Source organism: Apostichopus japonicus, chromosome 8, assembly GCF_037975245.1.
Source record: "Apostichopus japonicus isolate 1M-3 chromosome 8, ASM3797524v1, whole genome shotgun sequence".
Lineage (NCBI taxonomy): Eukaryota > Metazoa > Echinodermata > Holothuroidea > Aspidochirotida > Stichopodidae > Apostichopus > Apostichopus japonicus.
Window position 1 is genome coordinate 42,235,356 of NC_092568.1, and position 26,261 is coordinate 42,261,616.

Sequence of the window (26,261 nt, forward strand, 5' to 3'; positions counted from 1 at the left end):
CCGATTATCATAACACGAATTGCATCTTTAAACAGAGGGCGCTAATGGAATGGAGTGATGACCTCATGTTAGATGTAATTCTAACCACTGGTGGAACAGGATTTTCAGCCAGAGACGTTACTCCAGAGGTACATATCTGTATATCCTTATTCGTGTTAGCAAGAATGCCAATGTTCTAGTTTGAAGCTATCATATGAGGATGAGAAATTAATAACGGAGTAGGTGTGCCTTTATACACATACTGTACAGTGGCATCTGGGGGAGGGGGGGACGGGCTGGATGGCACAAAGAGTTCGAGTGGGGGGAGTTTCTCGCGTGACCTGTTCGGTCATTTAAGGTACTATTGCAATAAGCCCCATTCCAAAACACTTGTAATCATGGTAAACGGTACTGTTATGAATGGTTCTTTACCCATATTGAACAGTTTATTCCTGAGCTCCATCCGCTAAATTGTTGAAGGGATAGTCCAACTTAAAATACGTACTTGATCTATTGTAGAGAAAGCCACTATACTCTTAGGCGATAACCCTGTGTGCTATGTTCTCTTTTACAGTACACAAATGTATCGTTCACACTTTTGGATGTGTCACTGTTTCTGTAAAATTGTTGCGATTACAGAAAAGCAAAATAATATGATAATATTTAACTAGAGAAGCAATTGGCTGTTATTAATTGAAAATTCCTGTCAATTACGGATTAACGTCAACCTTTAAAATGCAGTTTGCATGGGGGGGGGGGGGGATAGCAATAATGACAGTGTACCAATGCATTCATTTTATATCAGATTCGTTTCATATAGTTTTCGTGGTACATCTAACCTTAATTCAGACTGACCAATTATTACAAACTGTATGTGTTCTCAGAATGTATTATCTCGGACCATAGTTTGTTAATTCTAATTCCAGGCAACCAGATCCGTTATAGAGAAAGAAGCGACTGGCTTGGCCATTGCAATGCTTACAGGATCGCTAAAAATGACACCATTAACAATGTTGAGCAGGTGAGCGTCCCCAAGATGAGCATACAATTGATTTAGTGTTATTACAGGGTGAAGGAGGGTGGGAGAGGAGTTGATGAGGGGCAAGGTCGATCGATTTTGTTCCTTATTTTGGGTCATGGAGTACAATTTTCCACTCTCTAGCCATATTATGTAAAGATCACTCATTATTTGCAAGACCTCAATCTAATAAGAGATCCCATGGTTACAACCACGTGGTTGCTCCTTAAAATATAGAGCATTCAGTCCATTAAAGAAACTGTTTGTGTCCCACAAATTAGTGTAGGCCAATGCTTTGTTTTTGCAATTCTTTGATATTTATTCTACATGCTTGGACAGATATTGGTTAAACTCAAAATGAAGAGGCTAACAACTACCTTCTATTATTTTGGTCGAGTTTTATTCAATTTCGTGGCGTTAAATTGCAGCTTTATTTATCACGTATTTTTCAGACATCAAAAGCAATGAAAGATATTCTGATACAACTTTAAAGTAGATATATGCTATGCTGTTCCCCAGTGGCCACACATTTTAGCAAATCTTATAGCGCGTGACGTATAGGAATCGGAAGGAGGCGTTGGGAGAAGGGGTATTTCCCTGTGAAAAATTTACCAATAAAGCATGGAGATGTATTAAAATGAGATTACAGAGTAATTCCTCTCTTTGATATGTAATTTTGTGCTTGAAAATTGCTACAAGCGAACGAGAAATAAAGTAAAATGATGAACTTTCTCTGAGACTTCGCTTCTGGCATTCCCAACAGACTGCCCCCCCCACCCCTGTACCTGGCTGTTATTTCCCAACACAATAGATGTACCAGACCCATCTGATCAAATACCTTCATGAGCTACTGAGAGTAGCACTGTATTGTCTAATATTATAATTGTACAAACTAAGACTTTCTTCCAGACTGCCTCACCAAACTTAACATTAATTAGCAATTAAGAAGAACAAAAAATCAACGAACATAAGGAAATTCTATCAGAAGTTCGTGTAAAGTTTTTAAACCATGAGTTTTGTGTTGTTGTTCTATTTATTTATTGGGGGAGGCAGGGGGTGGGGGTTAAGGCGAGTGCATGGGATCAAGAACTATTAACTAATAAGTGTATGTCCTGTAACGACATCTAGGAATGCAGACGATATGTGATGATGAATAAAACCGTAACGACATACTTCCTTTTCTACAGGCCTGTATGCGGTATAAGACGAAGAACATTAATTATAAATCTACCCGGAAGTAGGAAAGGCTCTAAGGTATGCAACTTTTACTTTATTTTATACGTGGTGTGACTCATTGCCATACTCTTGTTGGTCATTTCAGTTCAAAATAATTTGAGACAAACCAATTAACAATATGCTGAAACTGGGCATCACGATTGTTGCTCGTATAGTACTTCGTAGCATGATAACAAACACGGGTGTGTGACGTTTTATACCAGTGTTTGAGTTCAAGTTGGTCTAACAGAGTTATGTATTCAACGGTCCCCATTTCATTTCAGCAAAACAAAAACAAAAATGATAATAGGATGTTAACGTGAGTTGTAGATTTGAAGTCATCTTCAACTTCTCGGCATAGAACAGACCGACATTTTCAAGGATTCAGTTACTTGCAATAAAAGGGGAAAGCTTTAAAAAGTTACTGCCAACAAAATGAGAAAACCCTTACCGTACAATTTGCAGATTAATATCCTAACATGATAATTCTCTCTCGATAATCGTCAATTCTTTATCGAGTATTGCTCGAATAAATTAAGACAATTAATCAAACTAAGACAACACTCTAGATTCAGGTAATCATGATTCATTAAGCGAATTATATCTGATCCTGCACATATCGTTGCAAAAGCACTCTCGTTTCATTATTCATGAAATATAAAGACGAATTATTACATTTGACGTTTCTGGACTTTAACTTCACTTTGTGTGACATGAAACTTGAGCAGTTAATGATCTACAGTATGCGATTTCAATATATCGGAAATGAACGTAAAAACATAATGAATCCATTAGATAATAACAGTGATAACAGTAATAACCAGGTGCGTATCCAGGGGGGGGGCGTTGTGGGCGCGCGCCCCCCGGGTAAGGAAAAGAGGAGAAAAAAAGAGAGAAGAAAAAAAGGAAAAGGAGAGGGAAAAAAGAAAAGGAGGAGAGAAAGGAAGGGAAAAGAAAAAGAAAAAAGAGAGAAAAAGGAGGGAGTAGAAGATAGCCAAGACCTCGGAAAGAGAAAGAGGAACAGTCATAGTTAAAGCGCTGATCCCTATTATATACACAGGGTAGCCAGCGACAGATCAAGGATTACGGAGCGGTGTGCGCCTCACCCTACCCCTTATACCGACAACTCCATTTTTGACGTTTCCATTTTTCCTCTCTCACTAATGTATCTATATAAATACTATATATGGTCTATCATAACGCGTGTGTGTATGGACGCCTTAAACAATTGTACAATTGTGCTATATGGAACCAACTGTGGCTGGTCTTGAACTCGACCGAGTCGTCGGGGAACATGACGCATTTCGGGAAGGGGGCGACCGCACTCCCCCCCCCCCCCCCCGAGCAAATTTTCTTTATAACATCGCTAGTAATTTCAAAATAGACAATGCTTAGCAGGCGCGTATCCAGGATTTTCAAACCCGGGGGGCGCGAATTACTATCTAAGCGGAGCGCCACCATCGGTTGGCGCGCAGCGTACAAGAAAATTTCTGGTTTTGATACCCCCCAGATCACCGGAAACGGCACTTCTCGGGCTTGAAATGACCAACCAGATGTACACTTTTTGCCTGAGAACCAAGTATTTCCTAATAGTTTTTTTTCTCATCCATAACCTTTTTGAAGATTGTCAACCCGGCACACGTCATGTTCGACCTGATCGCATCTCCTGTGGGTCTTTGCTTTTGTAGGTGATTCTACGTCGCGGCCCACAATACCCGTCAGCCCCACTTTTCAAGGTTTTAAGCCCCGAATTTCTTCAGAATTTGAAAATTCACATTTCTCGTGAATAAACTCACTTCAAAACATACCCATAATGTTGTACAAAATTTCATCTATAGACAACCAATATAGAAAAACTTCCTTCAACCCCTAACAGACCGGTCAAAATTGCACGAGTAGAGGGAAGTGTGATGCAGAATGTTGGTCAGAAATGTTCGAAAATTCAGACACAGTTAATTTATTGGTGTGCAAATATTAAAACCTCTTATAACGGCTATTATAAAACTTGGTTGAAGGAAATGAAAAAATAGCAGATATTTCCTTCAACCGAACACTACACACATAGGCGTAGGAGGCGCGGCGGCAGTGGCGGAGCTAGGGGTATTGGTCAGGAGGGGCGAGAATGGTCTGTAGGGGCGCTTTCGACACTATCTAAGCGGAGCGCCACCACTGGTTGGCGCGTAGCGCACAGACAATTTTTGAGTAAAGATACTCCCTAGATCGCCGGAAATGATCCTTTCAGGGCCTGGCTAATTTGCAGATAAACGAAGAATAAGGTGTCATCGCCAAATTACACCAACAAAATGTGACAAATGTCAATAAGTAGATGAGAGCGCAATAAAAAAGTCAATAATCTAGAATAAGTAAAAAGTGGTAAAGAGCTGAAAAGGGCGCCAGCAGTCCATTTGAGTCCGTCAGGGGTGCATCCGCCCCCCTGACCGTATGGACGCTCCGCCACTGCGCGGCGGGGGTGCAGCCCCTAATTCGCCATTACTAATGAAAAAGAAACTTTTGACATAATTGGACCTCCATGCTTTTTATACATCTACATGAGACATGTCGTTGTTTACATTAGCATCCCGCGGCATACTGCGCAATTTTAACGGACCGTACGGTACATAATGGCATGCGATGTAATAACCGATGCTTGCTTATATGATATTGACATTGACACGTTGAACGCGCGCTAGGCGCGCGATAATTTTGGTTATTTTTTCAGGCAAGTCGGACAGTTTTGAGGATTTTCATCCTGGAACGCCATTTTCATGCTCACTGATATGATGTGATATCTGCTGTTTGCGTTACAAATTCGAACAGGCGCGTAGCGAGGAATTTGCCAATGGAGGGGCGAAGCCTGTAGGCAAATTATCTAAGCGTAGCGCCACCATAGGTTGGCGCGAAGCGTACAAGAAAATTTTGGCCGAAAATGCCTCCCAGATCGCTGGAAATGGCACTACCCAGGACCATTTGTTAGCGCGAAGCGTACAAGCAAATTTTGGCCGAAAATGTCTCCCAGATCGGTGGAAATGACACTTCCCAGGCCTTGTAAGTTGCATCTAAGCACTTTCTATTTTGAAATTACTTAGCGATATCATTTAAAAAAATGCTGAATGGGGGGGGGGGCGGTCGCCCCCATCCCAAAATGCGTCATGTTCCCCGACGACACGGTCGAGTTCGAGACCAGCCACAGTTGGTTTCATAGCACAATTCTACACACGCGTTATGATAGACCATATATATAGTATATATAGGCTATATAGATCATTAGTGAGAGAGGAAAATGGAAACGTCAAAAAATGGAGTTGTCGGTGTAAGGGGTAGGGTGAGGCACACTTTTACGAAATCATTGATCCGTCACTGGCTACCCTTCAGCGCTGTAATGATGTCACTGTTCATCTTTCTCTTCCCGGTGTCTTCGCGTTTTTCTTTTACTCCCTCCTTTTCTCCTTTTTCTCTCTTTCTTCTTTTTCTTTTCCCTTCCTTCCTCTCCTCCTCCTCTTTTTCTCCTCATTTTTCCTTTTTCTTCCCTTTTTTTTTCTCTCCTCTTTTTCTTACCCGGGGGGCGCGCGCCCCCAACGCCCCCCCCCCTGGATACGCACCTGCTTAGATGCAACTTACAAGGCCTGGGAAGTGTCATTTCCAGCGATCTGGGAGGCATTTTCGGCCAAAATTTTTCTTCTACGCTTCGCGCCAACTCATGGTGGCGCTTCGCTTAGATAGTTTGCCTATAGGCTTCACCCCTCCCTTGGCAATTACTCGCTACACTCCTGTTCGAATTTGTAAAGCAAAGAGCAGATATAACATCATATCAGTGAGCATTGAAATGCATGTTCCACGATGAACAGCCTAAAAAACTGTCTATGTGTGTAGTCAAAGGCGTAGGAGCCCAATTGGATTTGGGGGCTGTAATGACTTGCCCGAAAAAAAGCCCAAATTTTTCGCGCGCAAAGCGCGCGTTCAACATACCGATGCCAATATCATATAAGCAAGCATCGGTCATTACATTGCATGGCATAGTGTACCTTACGGTCCGTGAAAGTTGCACATTATACCGCCGGATGCAAATGTAAACAACCAAATGTTATGTAGATGGAGAAAAAGCATACAGATCCATTTATGTCAAAACTCTCTTTTACAGTAGTAATGTCGGCCAAGCTTAGACCTTTTATTTTAATTACCAAGGAGATCATTTTAAAGCTATTCATTGCTATTTATTTTTCTTTCAGTAGGTGCCCGAAAAAGTGGGAAAACTTTGGTTGCGGGGGGGGGGGGGGTGGGGCTGCAGCCCCCGCCTCCTACGGGACCTACGCCTATGTGTGTAGTGTTCGGTTTCGATATACCTGATATCGGAAATATCTGCTATTTTTCGTTTCCTTCAACCAAGTTTTATAATAGCCATTATAAGAGGTTTTAATATTTCTACACCAATAAATTAACTGTGTCTGAATTTTAGAAAATTTCCTCACCAACATTCTTCATCATACTTTCCTCTACTCGTGCAATTTTGACCTGTCTGTTGGGGGTTCCAGGAGGTTTTTCTATATTGGTTGTCCATAGATTGAATTTTGTGCAACATTATGGGTATGTTTTGAAGTGATTTTATTCACGAGAAATGTGAATTTTCAAATTCTCAACAAATAATGGGCTTAAAACCTTCAAAAGTGGGGCTTTCGGATATTGTGGGCCGTGACGTAGAATCACCTACAAAAGCAATGATCCATAGGACATGTAATGAGGTCGAACATGATGTGTGACTGGTGACAATCTTCAAAAAGGTTATGGATGGAAAAAAACTTTTGGGAAATACTTGGTTATCAGGCAAAAGTGTACATCTGGTTGGTCATTTTCAAGCCCGATAAGTGCCATTTCCGGTGATCCGGGGGGTATCAAAACCAGAAATTTTCTTGTACGCTCCGCGCCAACTGATGGTGGCGCTCCGCTTAGATAGTAATTCGCGCCCCCCGGGCAGTGGCGGCGGAACCGGGGGGGCTTGGGGGGGCTCAGCCCCCCCAATAAAAAAGTTGAGGGGGCAAATGCATGATAAGCCCCCCCAATATTTACCAAGGCTCCGAAACGTGCATCTGCCCATTTTTCAATGCATACTTGTCGATCTGTCCGATGCACACGTATACTCTATAGGTGTAATAATTTTAGTAATTGCTGGGGGACCCTCGGCACGTGCCCTGGCTATAGACCACATTGTCACCCCAACCGCGTCTTCACGCCCCGTGAAAAGTGGAAGCAGTAAGTGTGAGTACCGGTAAGCGTAACACAACTTCGTCTTAAGCCAATGACTTGCCTCATTTCAGCCAGTTCTCCAACATCCCCTTACTTATTGGCGGAGCGTCCATATATACAGTCAGGGGCGGATGCCCCCCCCCCCCCTGACGGACTCAAATGGACTGCTGGCGCCCTTTTCAGCTTTTCACTACTTTTTACTTATTCGCGATTTTTGACTATTTTATTGCGCTCTCATATACCTATTGACATTTGTCATATTCTGTTGGTGTAATTTTCCGACAAAATGGCGACGACACCTATTTATTCTCCGTTTATCTGCAAATTAGCAAGGCCCCGGAAAGGGTCATTTCCTGCAATCTAGGGAGTATCTTTACTCAAAAATTTTCTGTACGCTCCGCGCCAACCTGTGGTGGCGCTCCGCTTAGATAGTGTCGAAAGCGCCCCTACAGGCCATTCTTCCCCTCCCTGACCAATACTCTAGCTCCGCCACTGCCCTTACTACACTCAAAAATATCTTTGCGAGTACACTACGAGTAATAGCTACTCTCTTAAAAAACCATCGAATATACAAATTACAATGTTTTTACAGACTTTTACGTGCAATCTGAGAAATTGCAGGCTTGAGACCCATATTTTAGGGCTAGGTATTCGCAGCATAAAACACTCGGAAAGTGCCGTTTCCGGCCATCTGGGGGTTTGAAAAAAACCCAAAATTTTCTTGTACGCTCCGCGCCAACTGATGGTGGCGCTCCGCTTAGATAGTCTCCACACATTAGCCCCCCCAATAATTTTTCCGTTCCGCCGCGCCTGCCCCCGGGTTAGAAAATCCTGGATACGCGCCTGATAACTGCCTTTACCGTCCGTCAGTTTCTCTTTGTTTTCTTCAAAACTAAAAGTATTATCAATTTTGCGTTTAGACTTAATTATAAGCCTAATTTATAATCTAAATATGCCTCAAAATGCCTCATTTGAAGTCTGAACTTTTGAAATGTTGTTCTGAGAGTTGGGAAGGACTCTCAAACGCCCTTAATGGAAGTCGCATTCAACCAATCCACATCCACAATTTTCATACGTCCATAAAGGTTCATTCAGTCAGGAGATATTTCGAATTTAGCCTCCCACCTTTGAAATCCTGGGTACGTCATTGCTCAATACCTCATCTGCTTGCCTACTCCACAGACAAATTATCTTTTCATTTCTTTTCTAGGACTGCTTCCTTGTTGTGAAACCTTGTTTAAGCCATGCGGTACACCTCTTACGCGAAAACCAGAATACTGTGCGAGCAACACACGCACGTATGGAAGAACACACTGTTTCTCAAAGCGATTCAGAGACACAACTGACCAGTTAATGAGCATGTGTGGCTCTGCTGGAGTGGTGCGGGTGAGAGGGGAGGGGGGGGGGGGTGGAGGTGGAAGAAGAGGAAGGATGCAATGTTGTTGTTTTTACTATCCCGGAATTCCCAGCAAGCTGCAGTATTTTCTGATGTTTCACTCGTTAGTGATTTTCGAGCACAAAAATACATGACAGAAAGCAAAACTATACTGTGAAATATCTTCTTTTACCAAACTCTTGGAGGTTATAAATACCCACCTCACAGCTCCTCGCCCCGTGCAATTAGCACAAAAGTTCAAATTATCTGATATCTCTATGAGATATTCAGGGTAATACATGATGTCTATAACATGAGATTCCTTATAAGAAGACTTTACCAGAGAGAATACAATTAGAAAAGAGAAATATGAGAAACAACACAGTAGAGTATGACAAAACAATTTTTGAATCTGAGAGTTTATATCATCATCGGCTGTTTTCATTATAAAAAAAATATGTAGGCATTGCTTTGACAAAAGAAAAAAAAAAAAACTGCCATGTTGAAATATCGCCTCCTCACAAACCATTGTTTCTGATTAATTACCAGAAGAGATGTATAAACTGTTTGACATGTAGAAATGGAGACAATAATTACCAGAACTGATGAATTAACTGTTTGACATCTACAACATAGACATAAGTAATCAGAAACTCACTGCCGATATATGGTACAAAGTAATCTATAAGAAGTACTTCAGACTTGACAACCTATTGTTTTAGATAAAGTGGATACAAGTTACTCAGGGAGAGAGTTCTCCGGTACCTTCAGGTAAGTGTGGCAACCATTGCTGTTTGTAAACTGCATAGAGTTATTATATACATAGATGTCACCTGCATTATTGCCTCTACAGCTTTATATTGTTCAAAAGTCCCAAATTACTTTCCTAGGAGAACTGATCAATCTAAGATATTGCCGGACTGGAATTTTTAACAAGAACAATAAGTTACAAAGCTTCAAAGGTTGACAAAGTGTGATCATGGATGAACATTGTCTTACTTTCTTGTATATTTGTGAACAAATTTGGAGGCAACTACTGGAAAGGAGGGTATTAATAAAAGCATAAGGACAGGGCGGGTGAATGGTGAGGTAAAGAAGGAGGTGGACTCCCTTGTACCTAGCAAGCTGGAGTTCCTTTGGACTGACAGAAATCACCCCCTCTATGTCCACCTTGTGAGAAAAGTAATCTTGCACAGTGGTAGGCTCAGGCAGCCTTCTTCTGTTACCTAAACCCGCTAGCCTTTATCTTTCATTCCTTAGGCTAGTAAAATTCATAATATTAATTTTAAATGTTTCATTTTCTTTCTTGCCATTTCTGTACATCCTGCTGCTTTTTATGTTTTCGTTCTTTTTAGTTTCACTTCTCATTCTTTTGTGTTTTATTGACTTGCGATCACCGTTGTTTCCTTTTAATGATCAATAAAGTTTTTCTTATTCTTACAATACAGACGGCCAGCTTAAACAATATGCAGATCCTCATCACAGTCAACTCAATGTAATATTGCAACACACTAATTGCACCATTAATTCTTGATAAAGCTCCTAGAGATATATAGAAGGATCGGTGCCCTGGCTGCGAGGCAAGCTTAATATCAATATCAGAACCTTTACTCTGATTCCAATTTCATTATTATCATGTAGGATATGCCTTCAAAAAGAATATGACCAAAAAATGCACATTTCTTAAAAAAACACAGTTCCATACCAAATGTCCAATTAAAAAACAAAATAAGATATCAGATATTAAGAGCATTGATTCAAACATATAATAGTATTAAGGAATAGAGTATAACAAAGATAAAATGGTAATTTCTACATGGCTTTTGAGAGACAGTTATCATACTAACATTTAGAGTTACTGCCATATGACAGAGACTGCCTCAAAGATTTTCTACCCCAACAAAAGGAAATTCAACAATATAAACCAATTGACTGGTGAATGTGTAACCAGTGCAGATAGATAACCAGAAAGCAAACAACCTTATTGATTACCACACTTTACAGTATACCAGAACACTTCATGTTAACTGTGCACCTGTTCAGTCCTTAAAATGAATCCAGAGAGCAAGTGTGAAGTTCACCCCAGTTTCTCTTTTTGAGTTATCTTGTTTTTCAGGTTTTTAGACCTGCTGCCCTCAAATGACCTTTGACCTATACAAAAATAAAAGGGCTCTTGGACGAGGATGAAGTTCCTCCAAACTTTAGTTTGTGAGTTATCATGTATATAAAGTTCAGTCTTCGATCTATATTGTCCTGTAACATCCACCAATTTCTATAGAGTTCTTGTACTCACCATTAGGAATCTACATAGCAAGTATGAAATTCATCCAAGCTTTACTTTGTGAGTTATCATATTTACAAGGTTTTCAGTCTTTGATCTATACTGACCTCAAACGACCTTTCACCTCCACCAATTCAAATTGGGCTCTTCTACTCACCATGAAGAATCTAGATGAAATGTATGCACTTCATCCAAGCTTCACTTTTCACATTTACAAGGTTTTTAGTTTAACCATGTCTTTGGACTATCTTGACCTCAAATGACCTTTCACCTCACGTGACCATATGACCTCACACACCCACCCCACCACCATCTAACAGATTCCTGTTGCCTTTGGTAAAGAATAAAGAATGTGTGGAATACAGTCACATTTACAAGCTTTGGTAACCATGGAAGCAGTTTCTTTTTCTCTTTTTTATTTAATTACGATAAGTATTCAATAATTTAAGTTAACAATTTGGTAATAGGCCCCCATACATTAAAATATTAATCAATATGACTTTGAAGGAGGAAGGTGAGGAGCAGGGTGTCCACTACTGTTTATCTTAAGTTGTAGCTTCAAGGCTCATTTAATATTACGTCTAGTACTGCTCTTGATAGTTATGTCAAACTGTAAAAGGTTAATAATCACAATAGATTTGACACATTTATAGTACACAAACAGCTACCATTTACTTAAATGTCAATTAAAATAATATTTGAGTAGCAAAGATGAAAATAAAGTTGTTACACATTTAATGGAACATGTTTAAAATAAGTGAGTGATTATACTGGAACAGGCGTATGTAAAGGAGCCTCGGCATTCCATGCACAATGGAGCCAATGACTCATTACTCCACAGAGCACACAGTCCAAACAGAACAATGAGATTTGCACAATTTGAACAATTTTAGTTGCATGTTTAAAAACATAGTGCCACCAAACAAAAGTGGTAAAATATAAAATATTTTATCCGCAACATCCTTACAATTAGAAAAGGCCAAGGTTACACTGGTCAACTAAAGGCAAGCATTCATCCTGTCCCAAAAGTATTTCTCACTAAACATGGTTGCATTAATCTGTTGTTGGTTTGACTATTAAAACTATCCTTGATAGGAGACAAAAGTTGTACCTTTAATGTTAGAATACTGCATATAACTTGACAGTTGAAGATGCTGGTAAAGCAAAAAGGAACAGCTCAGGTATTTTACTGAGTGATTTCTAGGTATCATGTGGTGGGTAAAACTGTAAAAGTGTAAGATAGTTTTAACCAATTAATATTAACTAATCATATATTACCGGTGCTGTGGCCAAGTGGATAAAGGCTGTGTCATTTGAAGCAATGAGGCTTAGCTACCAGGAAGTGCCTGGTTCGATACCCCGGTGGGTCATTGTCAGGTGGGATTTTCAACCAAGAGCAATCTACAGTTTCCCATCTGAAATGACTTTCTAAATTGAGAAGATTCCAAATTTGAGTCAAAATGTTGAATGTGAAGCCACCCGACGTGTAAGTTGTAATCCATAAGCCCTTGCGGGCTTCTCACACATTTGTGGTCGTCACTTAAGCTTCGTAAAAATAACTGCTGATTTTTATTGTTATTATAAATGTTGTATCAAATTTTTATGATCTGTAACTTCTTATCCTTCCTCATTGTTCATTTTGGATCATTGTACTTGCTCAAGCGATTTAAGTGTGGCATTAAAATGTTTTTTTTTTATCTAAGCGTATTAATTGGTCATTTTATCTTGTGACCTGTTAAATACATTGAGCAACCTGTTAAGGTGAGATTCTGCACAGTGAAAGATTGTTATCACCTACATAAAAGAACTCCTGATTGTCATGGCAACCAATATGAATATATAATTTTCATCCGGACCTATTATGAGAAAGAGCATCAAAACTTCCAGAACAGATCTAAAAATATGGTCTAAGAGAAAATTTAAAAAGTTTAGACTATGTATCAAAGTAAAAGTACATCTAGAATCTTAAGCATGGAAGTCTGGGGGTAAGGCACTGACAACTTATAAGAGTCCATGGTTACTGTGCTATTTTCATCTATAGTACTTGTTTTAATTTTGTAGCAACATCAGGTCGCAGAATCTCTGTTAAAAGTTCAATAAGATGCTGGTAAGATTTAAGTTTAGCCTGTTGGCATGCTGCCTTCAGGACTACATCTGTTGGAGATTTGCGCCTTTGATTACATGCTTGTTGAATCTTGTTAATCTTATCAGGTGTAAAGTCCAGCTTCCCTGCAAGGGCTTTCCAGTCATTACCAAGTTCACTTGCTACATCCAACACTCTTAATACTTCAAACACTTTAAGTTCATGAATTTCAAAAACCATCAGAGTTGATGAATCTGTTGCATCTAAACGCTCTGTTTCCGTCGGTTGCAGCCGGTTCTGTATAACGTTGACAACATCAGTTCTCTTCATTTTCGTTGCTATCTCTATCAATCTCTTGGGAGAAACATCTACACCTTTGTGAGAAGCTGCTTGCAAGACTGCCTTAGTAGGATCTCTTTCATTATTTTCAATTATATCAATTTCACCCACTTTAAAACCCAGTTCATCTGCTAATTTATGCCAATCGTTCCCATCAACACTTGGAGGATCAAGTTTATGCCCCAGTTGATTTAAGAAAATAATATCATTAACATTAATAGACTGAGATGAGATCTGTGGCAGGTCTTCATCACATATCACTGCTGTAACCTATCACAAGAAAGAAAGAGAGAGCAGTGACACATTCAAAATACTAATTGTAAAGAGAAAACTTAAACTGATGCCACCATTTTGAAAAAATCAGCCTACCTGCTTAGGAAGAGTTTTTGACACAAATCTGCACTAGTATGATGATACCTTTGACCTCAGTTGCCATGGTTATCCCATTTTTTGGTAACACAAATCATTCCTATAACATATTTGGAGATTGAATATCTATTGAACATTTTGCTGTGAAAATGTAGATTTTCACACTCCAAAATTGCTGTGAGAGCACTGCACACTGTACTGTGTTCAGATTAGCCACGGGAAGGAGGACTTCAAAAATTTCTTACGATGCTTTTGATTTGCTGGTGAAAAGCATAAGCCTTAATATTGACCAATCAAGTTGAATTTTATATCACAGTCACTAGAGAGAAGAGTCAACAAATTTTCCTTTGGCATAGGAACGAAATTAGTTATGCAATCACACTACAGGAAGCATAATGTAAGCATTGAGAGGTAGGGACATTTTGAAGAGGTTCACTGCTTTCCGAGGTGGTTTTTACTTTTTCAGATTAAAAAGTACAGGGTTTAGTTCACACGCATAATGAATAATGACACTTCATTGTAAAGAGGACACAATATTTTTCAAAATGACATAAGAAAGAGTTTTCTAAGTGCTATACTTAAAAAGTTATGAAAAGATTTAGCGCAAAATGTGCTGATTTTGTTGCAATATTTGCTGCGTAACAGGGTGTTTTGTGCTGAGTCCTTTTTAAACTGGGATAACCATGGGGTAACCATGACAACTGTTGATATGACAGCCATAACAGGATCCAATGATCAAATAATTACAGTATCTCACCTCCTCCCTATAATAATGGCACATGCAACAAAACTGCAAGAGCTGCAGAACTCCAAATGCAATTGTTAATGTGTTTTTGTTTTTTCATGACCTTCATGTACAACTTCTTGGGCAGACAATCACTTTCACAATCATTTCTTGCTGCATATGGAAGAAGGAGTACATGTAAAGATATCTCATAAATAAGAGTTGTATACTTACTGCAGTTTCAAGAGCCTTCTTAGCTGTGTGAATTTCTTCCTCTGTGTATGTGTTGTACTGATCTTCCAGAGTACCGACCCAGTCTATATTTGAATAACAGAACAGGAGTCTTTATGCATCGCTGCATTTACCTTTGGAGACCACTTATTTCTTAAAGCTAAGATTTAATTGTAACCCATTTTTTTATGGAAAATTCAATATGAATCACCTCTTCAATTACTCTATGGTTTTTCTCATTTATCAAATCCATCTGACAGCTTGAAGATTAGTGATCCACCAATACTTCATTTGATGGTACACTTTTATATTTGAGCTATTCTGACAGAGAAAACTATGACTCAAACTAGTGATCCAAAGACCCAACAGATGAATTAAGTCTTATCCTAATCATACATTCTGACAGTCGACTAACACAAACAAACTAGTTATCCAAAGACCCAACAAATGAATTAAGTTAGAGATATCTTATCCTAATCATACATTCTGACAGTCCACTAACACAAACAAACTAGTGATCCAAAGACCCAACAGATGATTTAAGTTAGAGATATCTTATCCTAATCATACATTCTGACAGTCGACTAACACAAACAAACTAGTGATCCAAAGACCCAACAGATGAATTAAGTTACAGATATCTTATCCTAATCATACATTCTGACAGTCCACTAACACAAACAAACTAGTGATCCAAAGACCCAACAGATGAATTAAGTTAGAGATATCTTATCCTAATCATACATTCTGACAGTCGACTAACACTGTAAACAAACTAGTGATCCAAAGACCCAACAGATGAATTAAGTTAGAGATATCTTATCCTAATCATACATTCTGACAGTCGACCAACACAAACAAACTAGTGATCCAAAGACCCAACAGATGAATTAAGTTAGAGATATCTTATCCTAATCATACATTCTGACAGTCGACCAACACAAACAAACTAGGGTTCCAAAGACCCAACAGATGAATTAAGTTAGAGATATCTTATCCTAATCATACATTCTGACAGTCGACTATTAAACACAAACAAACTAGTGATCCAAAGACCCAACAGATGAATTAAGTTAGAGATATCTTATCCTAATCATACATTCTGACAGTCGACTATTAAACACAAACAAACTAGTGATCCAAAGACCCAACAGATGAATTAAGTTAGAGATATCTTCTGAGAGACTAACAATATAACTCAGGCTGGTCACCTAAATAATCTATGAGCACTTTGTTTAAAGTCTTGGCTTTATTATTTATTCATCAATACGAAAAATAGAATGCTACATCAGCTTTTAATAGACTGAAATACTTCTTTAAGTTATGAATCATAATTGGCTTGAACCTCATAAAGAAGTGACCTCAACCGAACCCAATAGGCTTTTTGCATTCAATATGAGATATACATATGCCATGTATGTGAAAAGCCTATTAACATTCTTCTTTCAAGAGACAGTGTTGAAGGGTTTGCTACCCCATGCTGACCTTTGACATCCCATTAATTCATCTAGCTCTTGGTAGTTTAAATGAAGCATTCATATAATATTTATGAGAAACATAATCTATCCAGCCCTTCTTGGCTTTATCCAGGTTGCATACATCTCTTTACCTGCTGCACTATTAGTAGTGTTATGATAAACTTACGTTCAAAAGAGTTTCTTGATGATAGTTCATGATTCCAACAACTGGTTATCATTTTCTCCAGTTTCTCTGGCGTGCAGAACTTTGGGAGAAGATCCACCTCTGGTCTGTCCTTGTTTTTAAGTACCCAAAACTTGAAATCATTAATCCTTGCATCTGTCATGATTTCATTTCCTTCCACTACAATAAAACACAAACAAGGTGAGAGAATGACAGTATCAGCAAGCATGTACAGGGTGAGTTCAATCAACTGATACAAACAGACCGCTATGAATGAATCGCCTTGGTGTGAACATTACTGACAAACATAAAACCAACCTGAATAATCGAATGTAAACAATATTGTACATACATGGTGTAGAACAATATTAATATCTACTATTAACCAAAGGTAACACAGTAAACCTTTCCCTAGAGCAAGAATCTGGCATTATATGAACTCATCTTTCATGGTTTAAAGGGTGTGAAGACTCGCGCACAAAGAACGTCTCATGCTGGTAATCTGACCTAGTTTCGAATGAGGTGTAACAGAAGTGTTAGACACCACCATCGATCCCAGAAAATACACACACAGCTTGCTACCATCAGTAATTAGACACTAGTGTACAGTCAGTAAATACAGCTGCCGTCAATACCCACAGCACAGTGTACAAACAATACAGCGATGGACATCTCAGGTTCAGCTAAAGATAACAAGGTATCATGTTTCATTACTTTCTGCATTTTGTAGCGACACGAACAAAACGTCACTTGCAAGCAACGTAAAGTTAACTTTTTTAGATGGCCGCATGCGGTTTGGGGCGAGTCTTCAATGCCTTTAATACACTCATGGGAAGATATATCAATACATGACTTCAATCAACAAATTCTATCTACCAGATAGAGTTGTTATGTATTAAGAGTTACTAATTGTTTTCATCTCTGAAATACTAAAGCCCATCACACACTCTGCCTTTACACAATGGAACCCAACTGAACCAATCAGCAATCATGAACATCCCAGTAGTGTGAGGGTGCTTACCATTATCACTGACCAAGCATTTGCTAGTAAGTAACAAACACTGATCTAAAATCTGCCAGATTTACTGTTAGGAGTGGAAGTGCAGGGGTGTTTTTCAGGGGATATAACTTTGATTTTTCAAGAAATGCATCCAATCATAGGACAGGAATTTTCTTTTGCATGTACACATTAATTCTACAGAAAGTGTATTATATTAAACACATTCTCAATATTCTCAAGTATTTCAACAGAACATCTTAGGCCTCATTATGATTCATAGTTAACTTACCCCTAAAAATGCTTCATTGTGAAGAGTACATCCATTGTGTAGAGTACATCCATTGTGTAGAGTACATCCATTGTGTAGAGTACATCCATTGTATAGAGTACATCCATTGTGTAGAATACATCCACTGTGTAGAGTACATTGTGTAGAGTACATCCATTGTGTAGAGTACATTGTATAGAGAACATCCATTGTGTAGAGTACATTGTGTAGAGTACATCCATTGTGTAGAGTACATTGTGTAGAGTAATAAAGTACATCCACTGTGTAGAGTACATTGTGAAGAGTACATTGTGTAGAGTACATCCATTGTGTAGAGTACATCCATTGTGTAGAGTACATTGTATAGAGAACATCCATTGTGTAGAGTACATTGTAAAGAGTACATCCTTTGTGTAGAGTACATTGTGTAGAGTACATCCATTGTGTAGAGTACATTGTGTAGAGTAATAAAGTACATCCACTGTGTAGAGTACATTGTGAAGAGTACATTGTATAGAGTACATCCATTGTGTAGAGTACATTGTGTAAAGTACATCATTTGTGTAGAATACATTGTATAGAGTACATCCATTGTGTAGAGTACATTGTATAGAGTACATCCATTGTGTAGAGTACATCCATTGTGAAGAGTACATCCATTGTGTAGAGTACATTGTATAGAGTACATCCATTGTAGAGTACATTGTGTAGAGTACATCCATGGTGTAGAGTACATTGTATAGAGTACATCCATTGTGTAGAGTACATTGTGTAGAGTACATCCATTGTATAGAGTACATCCATTGTGTAGAGTACATTGTGTAGAGTAATAAAGTACATCCACTGTGTAGAGTACATTGTGAAGAGTACATTGTATAGAGTACATCCATTGTGTAGAGTACATCCACTGTGTAGAGTACATTGTATAGAGTACATCTATTGTGTAGAGTACATCCATTGTGTAGAGTACATTGTGTAGAGTACATCCATTGTGTAGAGTACATCCATTGTGTAGAGTACATCCATTGTGTAGAGTACATTGTGTAAAGTACATTGTGTAGAGTACATCCATTGTGTAGAGTACATTGTATAGAGTACATCTATTGTGTAGAGTACATCCATTGTGTAGAGTACATTGTGTAGAGTACATCCATTGTGTAGAGTACATTGTGTAGAGTACATCCATTGTAGAGTACATTGTGTAGAGTACATCCATTGTAGAGTACATTGTGTAGAGTACATCCATTGTGTAGAGTACATTGTGTAGAGTACATCCATTGTGTAGAGTACATCCATTGTGTAGAGTACATTGTGTAGAGTAATAAAGTACATCCACTGTGTAGAGTACATTGTGAAGAGTACATTGTATAGAGTACATCCATTGTGTAGAATACATCCACTGTGTAGAGTGCATTGTATAGAGTACATCTATTGTGTAGAGTACATCCATTGTGTAGAGTACATCCATTGTGTAGAGTACATTGTGTAGAGTACATCCATTGTGTAGAGTACATCCATTGTGTAGAGTACATTGTGTAGAGTACATTGTGTAGAGTACATCCATTGTGTAGAGTACATTGTATAGAGTACATCTATTGTGTAGAGTACATCCATTGTGTAGAGTACATTGTGTAGAGTACATCCATTGTGTAGAGTACATTGTGTAGAGTACATCCACTGTGTAGAGTACATTGTGTAGAGTACATGGATCCATTGTGTAGAGTACTAAAGCACATCCAATTGCAATTGTTAGGCACAGTGTCCTTCAAACTGGTCACAAGAATTCAACTTACTTTCAAACAAGTTCTCATTGGTAATTCCTTTGTATACAAGAAGTCCAAAACTGTTGCAAAAATAAAAAGAGTAACAAACATTTAACCACTGATTCATCTTTCTCGGTTCATTAAAGCAAAGAGCTCTAATACATTTGTAATATCTGGTAAAATAACTGATACAATTATGCCATAAATGTAAACTTTCTCCTCATAGAATGTTGTCACATCCCAGATCTGTGGCTGCCCCTGGATAAAACATAGTTTCTATTTCCATAATGCCAGAAAAAGGACAATATTCTCAACTACTGCTGATATGTGGTAGGGGAGAATAAAGCAAACTTATACGGTGGTTCTGAAGTGACAAGCTAGTTGTAGACATCATATTAGTATAACATGATATATCAAAGGTTTTGTATATTATGTCGAGAAAACTTTCAAATTCTTGAGCTGTTGCATTGCACCGTACTTTACAACACCTCAAAAATATGTTTTGTCTAATTCATCCGTTAACATGCTAACATGACGAAAATTGTTCAGTTACCGTGTTGCATGCAACTTGTCAACTAAAAATGCTCTATTTTCGACAACCATTCAACTGTACCAATATGGTATGTTTGATGAGTGTCGTGTTTCACTAATAGCATATATCTCACCTGTTTGTTCAGAACCACCGTACCATTGGCAGGCATTAATATCTTACTTTGACATGTATCAAATTACAAGACCATTGAAGTTGTATGCAGGAAACAGATGTTAGCTTCTGGTCCATTAAACATAACAAATTGCAAAGGACATTTTTAATCTAAAATATTTCTGATATTATCACATCTATTGAGGTTTGTACAAGATAACAAACCTTGCACATGAAAAATGATTACTTTTTACATTGACCAACTTGACATTAATGTATTCCACTAACTTGCAAGAGGTGTTGATTGCAGCATTTTGTTGAATGTCACACCAAAAGAACACATGACACAACCCAGGGGCAGATTTGGGCATTGAAGCAAGTGGCGCCTCGACCAAAACTAGCACTTTTGTGAAAAAGAAATCGGCTCCTACAGTTTTACCTCTGCTGACCTTATATACTCAATAAGGTGAAAGACATTCCAATATGAAATTTATAACAACATGTCCTTTCAGTAATGGTGTTTTACAACCCATGGGGAGGTGGGGGGACCTTTCAATCCACCATACACATTCATACACATACCACACACATGTCATATCAGCATACAAAAGATTATTTATGCTTTCAGCAAGGCATCCATTTTGATGGATTGTGGTATTGAATGTAATAACCTGTAGAGATCATCATCTTCTGTCACTCTCTTGTGAGGATTTTCAAGGAGTTGTGGGCTAATATAGGGAAGACTTCCAGATGGGGCCATGACCGACAGCTGATCTACAGTCCCTTGGCTGCTAGTACCAGAATCAACACCAGTCAAGCGGGCCAGTCCACAATCTGTCACCTAAGAAGAGTCACAGATTAAAGTTGCTCATAGTAACAAAAAATTAATTTCGTTAATTGAGTTGATTGATTGCATTTAAACCAGTTAATTAAATGTTTAGCATTTCATCCAAGACAAGAACATAGCAATTTTTTTAAATTTATGATTGTGATTTACAATGTCTATACATAATGGAAACTGTATGGGGGCCATTAAACACAGCACTGAGGGACAGGTCAAATTTTTGATAAAGGTAGTACTTGGGACTGTACTCACTCCATGAAGGAGAGTTTGACTTGTCAGTTCCTTAATTGCTTTACATAGAAAGAGGATGGTGCAGATGTGGGTGACGTGGTGCAGGCGAGAATGAGGGAGTCACATTGGTGGAGAAAACAGAATTGTGGGGAGTCAAGACAGTAGGGTAAAAGCCTAGATACATGTGAATGGTACTATGTCAATTTGACAGCAATCTATGAGTTAGTTCAGTATTGTGTATAACATCGGTACTCACTTTAGCTTGTAGAGAGTGGGAGATTAAGATGTTTGAGGGCTTAATGTCACAATGGCTGATTTCACAGGAATGTAAATAGCTGAAGCCTCTACAAACATCCAAGTATATTGATGTAATACTAGGCCAAATTGATGACCACTTTGCTTGGCTGATTTTGATGTTATTTCTAAGCATTTTCAAATCACAAGGCAACAGTTCCATGGCAATATGTGAACACATATTGCTTGAGTCAGCTCGAATGACAGCCTTGATATTCACAATGTAATCACTGGTGATGGCTTTCAACAAAACTGCTACTTCTGATAGGTCAACTGGTCTGCAAAAAGATTAAAGAAATTTTATAAGTAAATGTAAGTAAATATCAAGATTAAATGTGAAAACAAGTTTTAATTGACCAGAAATACATCCATTAAATACTAGACAGTTTCATTATACCAAACACAATGTGCAACCCCAGCAATTTCACCCCACTGAACACAATGTGCAACCCCAGCAATCTCACCCCACTGAACACAATGTGCAACCCCAGCAATCTCACCCCACTGAACACAATGTGCAACCCCAGCAATCTCACCCCACTGAACACAATGTGCAACCCCACCAAATCTCACCCCACTGAACACAATGTGCAACCCCAGCAATCTCACCCCACTGAACACAATGTGCAACCCCAGCAATCTCACCCCACTGAACACAATGTGCAACCCCAGCAATCTCACCCCACTGAACACAATGTGCAACCCCAGCAATCTCACCCCACTGAACACAATGTGCAACCCCAGCAATCTCACCCCACTGAACACAATGTGCAACCCCAGCAATCTCACCCCACTGAACACAATGTGCAACCCCAGCAATCTCACCCCACTGAACACAATGTGCAACCCCAGCAATCTCACCCCACTGAACACAATGTGCAACCCCAGCAATCTCACCCCACTGAACACAATGTGCAACCCCAGCAATCTCACCCCACTGAACACAATGTGCAACCCCACCAAATCTCACCCCACTGAACACAATGTGCAACCCCAGCAATCTCACCCCACTGAACACAATGTGCAACCCCAGCAATCTCACCCCACTGAACACAATGTGCAACCCCAGCAATCTCACCCCACTGAACACAATGTGCAACCCCAGCAATCTCACCCCACTGAACAAAATGTGCAACCCCACCAAATCTCATCCCACCAAACACACTGTGCTAGGGACTTGCACATTCAAAGCCTCCAGAATAAAAGGTCAGAAGTCGATTGAAGCAAAAAGTAACCATTTCGTACTGATATGGAAACAATGATTATCACCAGTTGAGTATTCTTAAAATATATAGTTACAATGAAAAATGAGGTTAAAATTCAAATTTGAGTTATACTTTGAGTATAACATGTACAGACTTACAGTAGTATAACAAGCAGAATATAAATTGATGCATATGAAAATCAGCACACACCTTTTTAATGTTTTCAAAGCAACTGGTATGTGTTGCTCCTTAAATTTGGCTTTGTATACTGTTGAAAAACCACCTTCTCCTAGTTTCTCCCATTCACTCTCGTCACTGAAGCTTTCAAGACTCTTCTCCAAGTTGGTGGCAATTAGTGCCGGGTGTAAGCTGGATAAGTCCATTGCTGTTATTGCAGCAGCATCTCCTCGGAATCACAGGCCGTCTAACTCATCCAGTTCGTTGTTGTCATCCTAGACTGATCCAAAAAAAAAAGAACTGAGTTCAAAGAAATGCTTCAAATCTTTACAATAATTGGTGAAATGTTGTGTGCATGAAACTTACAGTATACAATACAGAAACACATGCATCTTGGCGAAACACTAAATGAACAGTTTATTAAGCCAGTTTGAAGACTATTTTATTAAAGCGAATCTAGCACTCTCACAAACCACACCCAGGGGTTCTATAGCTCAGGACTTTATGTCACCTTCTCCACCTTTTATGTTATCATAATGAAACAATTCATGGGCATATGAAGAATATTCTGAAAATGAGCATATCATTTTTTTTTGCATCAATTTTTAAATTTCAAAAAGTGGAAAAGTTACCAGTTTTGGTAGACAGGGCAATTACAATTTGGTTGTCCAAAAAAATGTAGTAAAATAACTAAGCATGGAAAATGTGTACACTGTAATCTGAGTGATATCTGGTTTGGTGAACAGAACACCAGTTTTAGGGAAGATAACACTCTAAAGGCATTGAAGACTCGTCCCAAACCGCGTGCCGTGCTCTGAAAAAGTTAACTTTCCGTTGCTTGCAAGTGAAGTTTTCTGCTTGTTGCTACAAAATGCAGACAGTAATGAAACGTGATACCTTGTTATCTTTAGCTGGACCTGAGATGTCCATTGCTGTATCGTTTGTACACAGTGCTGTGGGTATTGACCGCAGCTAAATTTACTGACTGTACACTAGTGTCTAATTACCGAAGGTAGCAAGCTGTGTGCGTATTTTCTGGGATGGATGGTGGTGTCTACACTGTAGCACTTCTGTTACACCTCATTTGAACCAGGGAGCTGCTACTCTAACAGTAGCAGCTCCCTGTTTGAACTAGGTCGGCTTACTAGCATTAGATGATTCTTTTGCCCGAGTCTTCACACCCTTTAACTATTTGGGGGTATTCAGTTACAATACAGTCTGAACTTAATATAACTAGTCCTCCCATCGGATGACCTCCAAAGCTGATTTTGGTCCTCTGAAAATAAATGTGGTCCTCTGGGACAACCATTCATAAACTTGCTCTGGTACGTGATACCTTGTTATCTTTAGCTGGACCTGAGTTGTCTTTCATATGTGAGCCTTACATTGTTTATTTGATGGATAAGCGAGTTGACTTCCCCAACTTCAAAAATTCAAATCACCAATGAGTGCTACATAATAAATGTTTAAACTTACTGTAGCAAAAGAATTTATCCTCATACAAAATACTTATCCATGCTACTTCACATGACTGTAAAACTAACACATGTGACTATATCCTTTGCCTTTTCATAAGGATTCTTTGTTAGATATAGTCACTTAGGACATCTCACATTTTTATGTTATTATATAGTGTTAAGCAATACAGTTATCCATAACATCTTTAGGCTCAAGTTTTGTCAGTAATAAAGATTAACATCATTTTTCTGCCCTCCCCACACCCCCTCCCCCTTCTTCTTCTTGGGAAGTCTTCATAAGTTCATGGAACATGCCTTTATTATCAAGCAAATGGTTATCATTTTTTCTATATCTGCTATTTCCCTGGGTCCCTAATTAACCCTATGTACAGGGCCTATAGATTCCCCCCCCCCCCCACACACTCCAAGGTTTACCAGAGGCCAGATTTCCCTGGACATTTCCCCTCTTCAATGGCTTACGTTGGCATCCATGCAGATTTATAATACTGCTTATAATATCCAGACTTAAAATATCATTAACCAAGTCTGCCATATGTGTCCAAGTTTGACGTAGAAAGTTGCTAGGAATATTTCAGAAATCAAATGGGCCATACTAATGCGACCGATTTTTAACGCACCGTATGGCTGTAATGCTGGCAGCTCATTTTAGTATGATTGAAAGTGTTGGCATGCCAGTTTGTGCACACGTACCTGTGACAGCATGATTAGTGTGAATTAAGGCACTGTACTAAAAACAGGCATTCACTAAATTGTGTTTCTTGTGGAACTAAATTAATTATGATTAGTTGCTAGGCTAGGATATTTTTCTGATAAAAAGGTGATTAAATTTTTGAATTGGATCATGAAATTTTGTTTTACTTAAGGCTACAATTATGGCACCATTCTGCATATAGACACACTTTCAAAATCAGTTTTGGCTTCAAAGGGGAGGGGCCACCCCTCTCTACAAACATAGAGCAGTGTCCTCCTTTATAACAAATAAAATATGGCAATCCTACTCGTCCCATTCATGTCTGACTATACCTTTATAACTGTGGATGGTATATGTCCAGTGGTAAGAAATCAATAAAACTGTCACTTGCAGATGTTAAATATAGTCTAACTTACGGGAAGTTAGGCCTAGAGACTAGGTGTACTAGTATATTACCACTATAACTACAGTTTTGTTTAACCATGGAGGTGAAAACAGACCTCCATGGTTAAACTAAGGCTAGTTAATGAATCAATGTCATGAGACATGACAAGACTACTTTAACAAACGGACATAAAACAGTCTGTGTTTACCTCGACGAACAGACCAATCAGAAATCTCTTGTGAATCCTGGTATAACATTTGGGGAAATGTAGTTTGGGTCGCCTGTGATTGTGAGTAAACCCTGATATGTTCGAGTACCTTACTCATATGGGTACATTAAAGGCGTACATTTACGCCTAGGCCTAATCATATTTAACCTATACTATTACTACTCTATAGGCGGATAGACGCCCCAAAAAAAGTTAGGCCTAACGTTATGCCGTACCCAACTTAGGATATAATCAAGGCCCAGTCTACTTCTTACTTCCGATATGCCGTTTGTCACTGAGGATTTTACAAACGCCTAACTGTTAGGCCTAGACTTTTTTAAGAAACCCTTCATTAACTAACTGAAAAACACTTCTTTCTGCTTCTTTGTGTTGATCCGAGCCTCTTTTTAAATACTTTAATTGAAGAATTGCTTTGACATATCACTGTTGCATGTGTGCTTGAGAAAAGACCATGGGAATTCCCTTCCGTACCTGACGTGGACTGACCGTGCGCAATTATACGTTCCTCGAAATTAGACCGAGGTTTACGGCCACAGTATTGTACAGATTTCTGTGAGGTT

General features: G+C 38.9%; 2 protein-coding genes across 3 annotated transcripts; one reads left to right on the forward strand and one right to left on the reverse strand.

Moving 5' to 3' along the window:
- Positions 1 to 9: 9 nt before the first annotated feature.
- Positions 10 to 11,180, forward strand: LOC139972091 (gephyrin-like). Its single transcript, XM_071979016.1, has 4 exons — positions 10 to 128; positions 906 to 1,000; positions 2,185 to 2,251; positions 8,661 to 11,180. The coding sequence occupies exons 1-4, from the start codon at positions 45 to 47 to the stop codon at positions 8,802 to 8,804; spliced, it is 390 nt and encodes a 129-aa protein (XP_071835117.1). The 5' UTR covers positions 10 to 44; the 3' UTR covers positions 8,805 to 11,180.
- On the reverse strand, positions 10,512 to 26,183 carry LOC139972084 (uncharacterized). Of its 2 annotated transcripts, none has more exons than XM_071979003.1 (8): positions 26,042 to 26,183; positions 22,952 to 23,198; positions 21,499 to 21,814; positions 20,839 to 21,008; positions 19,555 to 19,604; positions 16,497 to 16,673; positions 14,856 to 14,938; positions 10,512 to 13,798 (listed from the first exon to the last, which is right to left on the reverse strand). In XM_071979003.1, exons 2-8 carry the CDS (start codon positions 23,122 to 23,124, stop codon positions 13,142 to 13,144), a joined length of 1,626 nt encoding a protein of 541 aa, XP_071835104.1. In that variant the 5' UTR covers positions 23,125 to 23,198; positions 26,042 to 26,183; the 3' UTR covers positions 10,512 to 13,141. The 2 variants fall into 2 exon arrangements, with proteins under 2 accessions (XP_071835104.1, XP_071835105.1); XM_071979004.1 differs by having other exon boundaries at positions 25,956 to 26,113.
- Positions 26,184 to 26,261: the final 78 nt, after the last annotated feature.

What these genes read in the sequence shown, in the direction of transcription:
- LOC139972084 (XM_071979003.1), bottom strand. Translation starts at nt 23,124, where the DNA reads ATGGACTTATCCAGCTTACACCCGGCACTAATTGCCACCAACTTGGAG. An exon ending in ATCAAGAAACTCTTTTGAAC is followed by an intron (nt 14,939 to 16,496) that starts GTAAGTTTATCA and finishes ATTCAAATATAG; the next exon opens with ACTGGGTCGGTACTCTGGAA. An exon ending in AGAAGGCTCTTGAAACTGCA is followed by an intron (nt 13,799 to 14,855) that starts GTAAGTATACAA and finishes TTCTTGTGATAG; the next exon opens with GTTACAGCAGTGATATGTGA.
- LOC139972091 (XM_071979016.1), top strand. Translation starts at nt 45, where the DNA reads ATGGAATGGAGTGATGACCTCATGTTAGATGTAATTCTAACCACTGGT. An exon ending in CCAGAGACGTTACTCCAGAG is followed by an intron (nt 129 to 905) that starts GTACATATCTGT and finishes TTCTAATTCCAG; the next exon opens with GCAACCAGATCCGTTATAGA. An exon ending in CCATTAACAATGTTGAGCAG is followed by an intron (nt 1,001 to 2,184) that starts GTGAGCGTCCCC and finishes CCTTTTCTACAG; the next exon opens with GCCTGTATGCGGTATAAGAC.